Genomic DNA, 12,469 nt, shown 5'->3' on the forward strand with positions numbered 1-12,469 from the left:
GATTTCTTTAAACTTAGTGCCTGAAAAGAGCACAGAGTTATCATCTTGCAATGCTAGGGACCAGAACTCTGAACTGGCCATTACTGCATAGAGCCAAGGGCTGCCTCCCTTCTATAAGCAGTGCCTTCTCTTTAGAAGCTTCTAAAGTCCCTTAGCCTTGGCTGTATCACCTAACTAGCTGCTTCTATCATGTCTTCAATTCTGGCTTCACCTTCTTCTGCATTATAAGGGCTCTGGGTTTTATGTAGAATGCATGACAACATGCAAGATCATCCTCTTGCCTCAGCATCCTGAGTCTGAAGAACAAAGTCCCTATTGCAATGTAAGTTGATTATTTACAGACTGACATAGTGACATCGTTAGAGGGCCAGTACGCTGTATATAACGTGTTCTGTATTACCTCCACTTTTCATTCTTTTGTATGACCTTGTTTTCAATGGAGCTGATCATTGGACTGCTATTCCTCTGCTTGGATTTTAGTTAGCTATCGCGAATCCTCCACGCTGTCTTACAGAGCTATGAAGCCTTCATTCCTGCTTTCTGTACTATAAACGGCATCAGTAACATCTCATTGTATCTTGTATTGAAGCTGCTCCTAAGGCCTCATCTTCTGACCTAAGTCCCCTTCTATGCTCTTGTGATGGCAACAGCATCCTTTGGGGATTTCCTTTTGGTAGCAATTGCCAACATGTGTGCCACCTCTTCCTTGCTCTCATGCATTTCCCCTGAATGTTTATGTCATTGTTCAGCACATCCTCCAGTAGTCGATAGTAAATGTGATGCCTTACATTCCTTGATATCTCTTTAGAAGGTACATAGACGGCAAGGATAAGCTTTGTCTTACTGGCTGCAGGGCCTCATGAGAAAGGACTGGATGCTCTGTCCTGAGCTTTCTACACTTTGATACAGAGCTTAGGGATGGTTTTCTCAAAAGCCTTGTACACATAAAACATTTAAATAGTGTTCTTTACAGAGAACACACACACATACTCGGACACATATTTGTTGCCTAGTGAGTGTGTAGAGAGTTCTTATAAAGGATCAGTTGGAAGAGTTAACAACAGATATTAAAAAGCACCTCTCCCCATAAAACCAATTTTTAATCCCTGGTCATGAAGAATTCCAAGCATTAATTTTCCCTGTACACTTTGTACTGCTTCTTCAACTGATAACAATCTTCAGGACCTGTAGCCACACACTGTTTATCTTTGCATCCTCCATAAAGCCCTTGACTGTCCCTCATGCAGACAGGCTTCTTGATAATCATCATCCTAGCTAGTCTTGGTCCAGCGTCAGAACCCCTGCAGTAGATATGCTGTCATTCTTTCCCAGTATTTGTGAATTGACAGCTTATACCTACCAGTGACCTTTACAGATGACTGAGTGCCTTAGTCTCTGAGCCAAAAATACCATCTAGCCCTTGACTCTATGTGATCCAAGATGCTGGTAAGCTACTGCTACCAGTAACCATCTTGTATATGTCCTTATTAACTTTTCCTGATTAATGACCCAAAAGTAAGGCCTTTTGATCTCATTCATTTTTGCATCTCTTGCATCTGGAACAGACCCAGCTGAATAGAAATTTACTAAATGAATGATGATACTAGCTATTATGAGTTCATGTCAGCTTCCGGTTTCCATCTGCACACAGAGCTGATCCTGTGCCACAGCACCTGTAGCTAATCTTTTGCCATAGCACTCTATACCCAAATACATCATGGAGAGAGCTGGTCTCCCAGGAGTGAGGTCACACCTGTGCACACAGGTAAGACCACCAGTTCTATACAAATTCTTGGCCCATAAGGGACCCACCCAGAGCCATCAGGACACAGGAACCAAGGAACAGCTGAGGGGACAGGATCCTACACCGGTCTCCCAGGTGTACTGACACACAGGCTTGTAGGAGGGACAAGCCACAGTCAGAGACAGCAAGACCAGCTAACACCAGAGATAACCAGATGGTAAGAGGGAAGGGCAAGAACATAAGCAACAGAAACCAAGGCTCCTTGGCATCATCAGAAGCCAATTCTCCTACCATATCGAGCCCTGGATAGCACAACACACCAGAAAAGCAAGACTCTGATTTAAAATCGCATCTCATGATGATGATAGAGGACTTTAAGAAGGACATAAATTGGCTGGGCAGTGGTGGTGCACGCCTGTAATCCCAGCACTCTGGGAGGCAGAGGCAGGTGAATTTCTGAGTTTGAGGTCAGCCTGGTCTACAGAGTGAGTTCCAGGACAGCCAGGGCTACACAGAGAAACACTGTCTCGGAAAAACCAAATCCAAAAAAAAAAAAAAAAAAAAAAAAGAAGGACACAAATCAGGAAAACACGGGTAAACAGCTAGAAGCCCTTAAAGAAAAAACACAAAAATCCCTTAAAGAATTACAGAAAAACAACCAAACAGGTGAAGGAAGTAAACAAAACTATCCAGGATCTAAAAATAGAAATAGAAACAATAATGAAATCACAAAGGGAGACAATCCTGGAGGGAAGAGATCAGGAGTCAGAGATGCAAACATCACCAACAGAATACAAGAGATTGAATAGAGAATCTCAGGTGCAGAAGACACCATAGAAAACATTGACAAAGCAGTCAAAGAAAATGAAAAATGCAAAAAGCTCCTAACCCAAAACATCCAGGACACAATGAGAAGACCAAACCTAAGGATAATAGGTATAGGAGAGTGAAGAGTCCCAACTTAAAGGGCCAGTAAATATCTTCAACAAAATTATAGAAGAAAACTTTCTAACCTAAAGAAAGAGATGCCCATAAATATACAAGAAGCTTACAGATCTCCAAATAGATTGGACCAGAAAAGAAATTCCTTCTGTTACATAATAGTCAAAATACCAAATGCACAAAACAAAGAATATTAAAAGCAGTAAGGCATAAAGGTCAAGTAACATATAAAGGCAGACTTATCAGAATTACATAAGACTTCTCACCAGAGACTATAAAAGCTAGAAGATCCTGGGCAGCTATTACACAAACCCTAAGAGAACACAAATGCCAGCCCAGGCTACTATACCCAGCAAATTACCATAGATGGAGAAAACAAGATATTCCACTACAAAACCAAATTTATACAATATCTTTCCACAAATCCAGCCCTACAAAGGATAATAGATGGCCAATACAAGGAGGGAAACTGCAACCTAGAAAAAGCAAGGAAGTAATCTTCTTTCAACAAACCTAAAAGAAGATAGATACACAATCATAAAAATAACATCAAAAATAACAGGAAGCAGAGCCGGGCAGTGGTGGCACACACCTGTAATCCCAGCACTCTGGGTGGCAGAGGCAGGCGGATTTCTGAGTTCGAGACCAGCCTGGTCTACAGAGTGAGTTCCAGGACAGCCAGGGCTATACAGAGAAACCCTGCCTCGAAAAAACAAACAAACAAACAAACAAAACAAAAACAAAAACAACAACAACAACAACAACAAAAAACCCAGAAAGCAACAATCACTATTCCTTAATATCTCTTAACTTCATTGGACTCAATTCCCCAATAAAAAGACATAGACTAATAGACTAGATGTGTAAACAGGACCCAGCATTTTGCTGCATATAGGAAACCTCAGTGTCAAAGACAGACACTAGATTAAAGGACTGGAAAACAATGTTTACAAGTAAATGGTCCCAAGAAGGAAGCTGGAATAGCCATTCTAATATAGAATAAAATCAACTTCCAACCAAAAGTTATCAAAAAGGATAAGGAAGGTCATTTCATGCTTATCAAAGGAAAAATCTACCAAAAAGAATTCTCAATTCTGAACATCTATGTTCCAAATGCAAGTGCAACCACATTTATAAAAGAAACTTTACTCAAGCTCAAAGCATACATTGTATCTCACGCAATAATAGTGGGTGACTTCAACACCCCACTCTCATTATTGGACAGATCATGGAAACACAAACTAAACAGAGACACAGTAAAACTAACAGACATTATGGACCAAATGGATTTAACAGATATCTATAGAACATTTCATTTCATCATAAAACAAAAGAATATACTTTCTTCTCAGCACCTCATGGTACCTTGTGGAAAGCCGCGACTGTATCCGCCCTTACAAGATGGCGCCGGCTTCCACTGTGCCAGCTCCGCTTTCTTAGTGAACAAGCTATCTGCGCATGTGCAAGAGTATTTTCGCACCAAATCTCTGCCCGTCCCGGGGCACTCGAATGAGGTCATGAGTAAACAGCCAATCAGGTGTGTACACGTCATGCGTCCATGTTGGGTGCGGCGTCTCCCTCCACGAAAAGCATCAATAAAGCTTGGCTGCAGAAGGATCCTAAGTGTGCCGTGTCGTTCTTGCTGGCGAGACGGAAGCACGGGACAGTACCTTCTCCAAAACTGACCTTATAATTGTTCACAAAAATGGCCTCAACAGATACAAGAATATTGAAATAATTCCATGCATCCTATCCAATCACCGTGAACTAAGGCTGGTCTTCAGTCGCAACAAAAACAACAGAAAGCCCACATACACATGCTGTATTCAATGATACCTTGGTCAAGGAAGAAATAAGGAAAGAAATCAAAACCTTTTTAGAATTTAATGAAAATGAAGACACAACATACCAAAATTTATGGAACACAATGCAAGCAATGCTTAGAGGAAAACTCATAACTCTGAGTACCTCCAAAAAGAAGCTGGAGAGAGCATACACTAGCAGCTTAACAGCACACCTGAAATTTCTAGAATAAAAAGATGCTAATACACCCAAGAGGAGTAGATGACGGGAAATAATCAAATTTAGAGTTGAAATCAACCAAGTAGAAACAAAAAGAACTATAGAAAAAAATCAACAAAACCAGGAGCTGGTTCTTTGAGAAAACCAACAAGATAGATAAACCCTTAGCCAGACTAACCAGAGGGTGCAAAGACAGTATTCAAATTAACAAAATCAGAAATGAAAAGGGAGATATAACAAGAAAGTGAGGTGTGCTCGCTTTGCCAGCACATGTACAAGAAAGTGAGGAAATTCAAAAAATCATCAGATTGTACTTCAAAAGTCTATATTCAACAAAATTGGAAAATCTGGATGAAATGGACAATTTTCTAGACAGATACCAGATACCTTCAGATAAACCATGGAAACAGTTTCATAACCCCTAAAGAAATAGAAGTAGTCATTAAAAGTCTCCCAACCAAAAAAAAGTCCAGGGCCAGATGGTTTCAGTGCAGAATTCTATCAGACCTTCAAAGAAGACCTAATACCAATACTCTTCAAACTATTCCACAAAATAGAAACAGAAGGAACACTACCCAATTTGTTCTATGCCACAGTTACACTGTGTATTCTTCCTTGGAGATGGAATGGTTTCTGTATAATCAGGAACTTGTCACAATTTCCTTCCATAGAGGACTTCATAAGAGATTTTTTTCTAGTTCTACCATGTTTCATATTCCAAATAGATTTTTAAAACTGGAAAAAATAAAATTTGAAAGCTAAATAAAAATGTATTTAAAGTAACAAAAAAGAGTTCATGTCAACACCTTTCCCTAACACCGTATCATGTGGATGTTAAAGGGAAAGAGCTGGTCATATATGCCATTTCTGAACGTTTACTTCACCTACGTTCTCCTTGGAGGAATCTACAGACAGTTGGGCATTCGTCAAGAGCAGTGGTCCCTTTCCCTCATGGCTTACATCCTGTATGTTCTTTGTAGAATCCTGATCCCCAGGAGAAAAGAAGGGAAAAATCTTAGATTTGGGAGATCTGTCTCATAAATTTCACTAGAGAAGCCAAACTACTGAGCTTTACCTCCTCTTTGGCCATGTGCCTCAGATGCGTGTTTTTGGAACCATTTCTGGGTGAGCTTCTTCAGCCTTGCCCTCGGAGCAGCTGTGGAGCCTATTTTACTGGATACTGGGTCCTCTCACTCAGCAGCGTTCTCTATCTGGGTTGCTGTTCGGGAATGGCATGGATTCCTTGGTAATTAGGTTTCTGTGACTCAGAAGTACTTCTGGGGCTCTGGCTATAAAAAGCCACTCCCCTTGAAAACAGAGCTAAAGTCTCCATACACCTTCAGGTTAGTTAGATTGCTGAGAATCAGAAATGTGAAATGAGATGTAAAACAATAAGAGGGTCACCTATGCTGAGTGCTGTGAAACAGAATCGCAATACTTAAAGCAGGTCACTGATGCTAAGTGTCTTGAAGATGCCCCTTGTCTCTTCTTCTTCACTGGGGTATCCAGAATAACACAGGTATTTGGGGGCTGGGTAGTTCTTTGCTGTGGGGGATGGTGTTGTCTCTGTTTTGTAGGATGCTTAATAGCATCCTGACAATCTACTAGATGCCAATACAGCATTCCTCCTCTGTATCCAGAAACATAAAAGCAAAACTGTCCCCTGACATTGCAAAACCTTGTTGAGAGCTATTATTCAGGATATAATATAGAAAGACTCTGACATAAGCCATGACACTGGGTTTGTTAAAGTGCATAATATCAGAGCTAGAGAGATGAATCAGTGGCTAAGAGCACTGGTTCTTCTTCCCGAAGACCAGGATTCAATGCCCAGCACCCATATTGCAGGTCACAGCTCTTTGCAACTCCAGTTCTAAAGGACCTGCAACCCTTACAAAGACATAGATGTGGGTAAAATACCAATGTACATGAAATATAAATATATAAATAAATAAATAAATAAAAGGACCTGCAACCCTTACAAAGACATAGATGTGGGTAAAATACCAATGTACATGAAATATAAATAAATAAACAAACAAACAAATAAATAAATAAATAAAAATTTTAAAATGCATGTCTTTGGATGTCATTTATATAACAAGAGAAGGACCCTGTTTTATATCTTCTGAGGCCCTCCAAAGCAGTGTCAACCATTGTCCTCTGCACTTATCACACCAAAATCATGTTGCACTGTTCTAGGATGAGTCTCTTTAAGTGTGTCCTGTGTGTTACAACTTCTGCCAACACACAAAGCCATCCCTTCATTTTTAAAATTTATTTATTTGTTTGTTTGTGACTTGTTCTGAGAGAAGACATGGGTGGTTGCCCTTGGTCCTGGAGATACGTAGAGTCGCAATACACATCATGCCTATGTTCTAGGATCCTCCAATCATACAGGTACACAATTAAATACAGAGAAGATCGAGTGCTTATAGGTGCTGAAGAGAAAAGTATGTCAAGATGAGGAGAAAGATTCACTAGGCATGGGACAGCCAAATCCAAATGGGACAGCCAGGCAAGGTATGAAGAAAGTTCAGAGAGTCCAGGTAGCAAGGAACAGTTTGTCTTCCTGTTGAGAGGAAATCCCCTTCCAATGAGGAAGGATTTGTTTTGTTTGTCATTTCAGAGATTTCAATTCAAAGCACAGGAACGTAACTCTGATGTTCTGTGACTGTGATGAGACTCCACTCATCATGGTGGAGTAAGACCAATAATCTCCTGACATCCAGGAAGCAAAGAAAGAGAAGGAGCCCGGGTCTCCTTGTTCTCAACAAGAGCATACAGTCTATGCCTCAACTTCTTTCCACTAGTCTTCACCTCAAAGGTTCCACCCCACCCCAAGTAGTACTATAGGCTGGGGTCTGACAGGCTTCTGGGTGCCTTTAAGATCCAAACCATAACAGAAGTATAAGGGGAGTGAGGCAGGTGAATGAGACGTTAGTGACACAGAGTGAAGGGTTTCGGGAGGATCGGGCCAGTGTGGAGCTTTGTATACCAGCTATCTGTGAGTTCTGATCTACTCCACCATCCAGGCTTAAAAAAACAGCAGTAAACCACAACCAACTTTATAGCCTCTCTCTTTTCCTTTTATTTGGTACCACAGCCTCATTATGTTATCTTATCTGTGAATATTTTCATGTTTATCTCTGAAAGATAAGGATTTAAAGGTGATTCTGAGATATACTGACAACTAATTGTTTCTTCTCCAGACATGGGTATTTGTTTTTGTATAGACATATCTACATACTCAGATGTTGATTGTTAATTGGCAGCTTGATGGAATCGCAAGACTCTTAGGAGATGAGCTTCTGGGTATTCCGGTTTTGATTGTGTTCATTATTAGGTGGAAAGATCTGCCCACTGTGGGCGGGTTCATTCCCTGGCTGCAATCCTGGATTGTATAAGTAGTGAAAGGAAGCTGAACAGGAATATGTATTTATAGATCTCTGCCTCTGATTGTGGGTGTGCTATAGCCAGATATTCAAGCTCTTCCACCTGAACTTCTCTGCCATGACGACCATATCCTTGATGTGTGCATCCAAATAAACCCTTTCTTCCTTTAGAAGTTGCTTTTGTCAGGGTATTCTATCACAGAAACAAAAAGGGAACTAAAATATGTAGATATATTTATACATATGTTGCATATGTATTTAATATGTATGTATAAGGTCTATATCATTATTTTTGAAATATCTGATTAATTATTTATAGTTTCTTTGATATCAGAACCCACAAGGTTCATGGGTCTGGTGGTTTGAATAGGCCCGTAGGGAGTGGCGCTATTAGGTGTGCCTTGTTGGGATAGGCATATCACTAAGATAATGGTTTCAGAAGCTTAAGCAAGTCCTGGTGGTTCATTGTCTCTCCCTGCTGCCTGAGGATCAAAATATAGACCTCTTAGCTTCTTCTCAAGTACCATTTCTGCCTGTATACTGCCATGCTTCTCACCATGACAATAATAGATTTAACCTCTGACCTATAAGTGAGCCTGTACTGGCTAGTTTCATATGTCAACTTGATACAGGCTGGAGTTATCACAGAGAAAGGAATTTCAGTTGGGGAAGTGCCTCCCTGAGATCCAGCTGTGGGGCATTTCTCAATTAGTGATCAAGTGGTGAGGGCCCCTTGTGGGTGCTTCCACCTTTGGGCTGGTGCCCTTGGGTTCTATAAGAGAGCAGGCTGAGCAAGCCAGGGGAAGCAAGCCAGTAAGAAACATCCCTCCATGGCCTCTGCATCAGCTTCTGCTACCTGACCTGCTTGAGTTCCAGTCCTGACTTCCTTTTGTGATGAACTGCAATGTGGAAGTGTAAGCTCAATAAACCCTTTCCTCCCCAACTTGCTTCTTGGTCATGATGTTTGTGCAGGAATAGAAACCCTGACTAAGACAGAGCCTCAATTAAATATTTTCCTTTGTAATAGTTGGCATGGTCATGGTGCCTCTTCTTAGCAATGAACCTCTAAGACCACGGATTAGTAGTGGCTATGTACCTTAAGCCCTTTTAGTCTTCTTATAGGTCCAACTTTCCATTTCTTTCCCACTTACTAAAAATAATTGTATAAATAATTACATAAAATATTTGTTTAGAACATATTACTTTAGCTTTGACTTTTGCTGGTCTTGTCTCTGATTCTTTTTAACATGTTGTTTCTTTGCTTCCTGAACATGAATATTCTGATATAGATGATTGGCTTTTTCTAGAGCTGTGTGACATTTTTTGGGGAAGACCAAGTCTCACTGTTGTCTCAGGAGACACATAATGTCCAGTGCAAGTCTGTCTGTGGTGTCAGCGATCAGCAGGGCTCACAGCCTAGATCCACTAATTCGTGAGCCCTTGGAAAACAGTATTATTCTGAGCCTTCCATCTCTTCTTTGTTTCCCAATTGGAAATGCTGTATATAAAAGAGTCATTTCTATGAGGTATAGCACATAGGAAAGGCAAAGTGTTTGATTCTTCCTCATTTTCAAGATGCTGAGGGGTCATTCTCTAGCTTCTCCCAAGGTGGCCCTGGCTATCTGACTTTCCTCCCCCACTCCTTCCTTTCTCATATTCCTGACCTCAGATGATAGTTACGTTGTTCTTACTGATACTCACTGTCTCATCTGGACCCAAGTGTGCTTGGTGTTTGACTCTTACTGTGAATGAGAAGGAAGTTATCAGAGGCGTTGTTTAGAAAGGTGACCTGTTTTAGAAAAGGCCACTTTGGATTTTCTATGGTCTCTACAGCAAAGAGGAATACCTGGGAAGAATGTTGGAGGGATCAGTCTAAGGCTAAGAATCCTTGTGCCTTGGGTCTGGGTGGTTTCAGAAGAAAGAATAGAGAGACATCACACATCTGACATTGGAAACAGGGTTATTTGGGGGCTGAGAGTCATGATGGTGAGCCTAATTTTGAATATATTAAATTAGATTCATTAAAAGGATATACTAGTGAAAATGGCCCTTAGCCCATTGGCATATGGGGCTACAAATTGCTTGAAAAAGAACTGTATAAGTGTATTGGATTGGATTAAAGTATGTTTCCTAAAATGAGAATCTCCCATAAAAACTAAAGATTTCAGAATTTAACTATTTTTACTATAGGTAACAGATTTTTAAAAAACATTTTAAAACCGTAACACTGAACATTTTAAATTGCAGTTTCTAAGTAAAATTGATCTCTTTGTGATCAATAAGCCTTCATTATTTCTTCCTTTTTTTCTTTTTCTAAATTAAACTTACTTTATATATCCTTCCATTGCACTTTCTTTGGAGACAATGGTGATCTCATGGCTTCACTTCCAGTAGGATTTATTGCTTCTAAAAGGTAAGAGGGTTGGCTACTGACACTGAAGGAGAAGTTGGTAACTAGTTAAAAAAAATCAATAATCTTCATAGAGAAAACTTGCAAATAAAGGATTCAGTGTAGCTGTGGGACAACACATGAATACTCATCTGGGCTCAGCTCTGAAGAGTTACAAACAGTTGCTCGTACCAAGAAGGTAACACTAGGAGAAATGAAATGGAAGCCAAATAGAGTCAGATGTATTGGGGGAAACCAGCCTCTGCTTTTTTCCTTGGCCCTGTGTCTGAACCACAGTGCCATGGCAAGAGTGAATATGTTACATCTATCCTAGGCACTGCCGCTGTCTTGTGCCTTAGCTGCATAAAGATGGAACATGGCTTGGCACGTAGCTGTGTGAATGTGCTGTATCACCTAGGGTGGTGTGTGTGTGTGTGTGTGTGTGTGTGCCACACGCATGTCCAGCCACTAGTACTTGAAAAATTAGAATTCTTGATGAAAGAAACTTAAGATTTGTTTTCTCTCTGTGTTTCGTTTCAACCAACCAGTGGTTGCCAAACTTTAAAACATTTTCAAATGCATCAGAGGAAGTGACTCAGATATGTTCTTCATATACGACAATAGCAGTGCAGTTAGTTCCAAGTTTTAAATACTGTAGGAAAAAAAATGTGTTCCTTGAATAAATACAGGATGAAACTTTCTGGCTTGTAAAATATATACCCTCTCTTTCCTTCCTAATCCATGTTAGATCGCCATTGTAAAGTATGGTACACTGAGATGTTCTTAAAAACAGCTTTTCAAAACTAAGAATACACGCTCCTCTTTCTCTAATTTTTAGTTGGTACTTTCCTACCACCGGGTTGCACCCGTTCACATAAGTCTCTGCTTTAAAACAGAGTTCAACTTCCCCCAAATTAGCACAGTTAGTTTATTCCTCTTTCTGCTGATTGCCATATATAGAAAAAAATCTAATTATTTCCACCAGGCACGGTCCCTCATCTCTTGTGGACTATGAGTGATGCTGTTAACTCTGAGGACAGAGGAAACAGAGCTTCCCTGGGGTGACAGGTTCAGACCCTAAGTGTCAGGGGGTTGCTGTGTGGGGAAGGGGGGTAGTTTGACATTTTGCTTAGAGGAACTCTTTTATTTATAATACTGTTGCTTTATATTTTTTCCTGCAGCCTGCACTGTGAAAGGGACTCTTTATTTCACTGAGGTAAAAAATTGGGTCTGTGAGTGTAGCGACTTTCTTTAAAAAAAAAAAAAAAATCAGAAACCAATTACTTGATATGCAGAGCTGCGAGCCTCGCTCCTTTAACGAAATCAGTGCAGTGCGCACCACAGTTAACCTGAGGAAAGCCGCTGACAGCTCTTGATTCTGCTGGAGGTGGAAGGACCCAAACTTACAGGATCCCCCTCCCCCTTGAGAGGTTGTTAGTCCAGTCCTTTAGAGAGGTTCCTTTAGGCTCTCTGTCATCACCGGGACGCCGGCAGAGTGTGTGTGTGTCATGGTTACAATAGCGCGCGGTAACATCTACCAACCATGAAAGCCCAGCGGGAAAGACTACAGATTCCGGGGCTGACCTTGGAGTAAGTATTGTCTGTCTTTAATATTTTAATGCTTTCTGCGTGGCACTCGCTTTCTCTTTCCGGGGACCAATAGCTATTTAGCATTTGTTTGTACTGACAGCCTCAGAGCACTGCGGTGTGAGGTGGAGGACCACGGTTTAAATGCATGGCATTTGGTTCCAGCTGATGTGCAAAGCCAGACCTAGCGGGTTTTTTTTTTTTTTTCCACTGCAGTCAGAGGGAAGGAAGGCGCCGCTGCATATTTAAAGTTGCTGAGCCTCAGTTCTGGAAACATCTTAACAGCTCATTGTGAAAGAATGCATCAGTAGGCCATGGTATAGCTGCGTCTTCCTCCTCTCTTGCTGTCTGTTTGTGCTCCTAACGCCTGCTTCTGAAGAAAGGCCCCTG

At 40.8% G+C, this 12,469-nt stretch overlaps 1 protein-coding gene across 5 annotated transcripts in view; it reads left to right on the forward strand.

The window, feature by feature from the left end:
- Mast4 (microtubule associated serine/threonine kinase family member 4) overlaps nt 1–12,469 on the forward strand; it is a 606,534-nt gene that overhangs the window by 368,221 nt on the left and 225,844 nt on the right. For 2 of the 5 annotated variants that reach the window (XM_052160079.1, XM_052160083.1), the window contains exon 1: nt 11,555–12,082. The exons of the other annotated variants lie outside the window; for them this stretch is intronic. In XM_052160079.1, coding sequence (XP_052016039.1) covers nt 12,036–12,082 — 47 coding nt within the window. In that variant the 5' untranslated portion in view covers nt 11,555–12,035. Of the gene's footprint in view, nt 1–11,554; nt 12,083–12,469 lie in introns of those variants that run through there. 5 annotated transcript variants of the gene reach the window in all.

Source organism: Apodemus sylvaticus, chromosome 16 (assembly GCF_947179515.1).
Source record: "Apodemus sylvaticus chromosome 16, mApoSyl1.1, whole genome shotgun sequence".
Taxonomy (NCBI): domain Eukaryota; kingdom Metazoa; phylum Chordata; class Mammalia; order Rodentia; family Muridae; genus Apodemus; species Apodemus sylvaticus.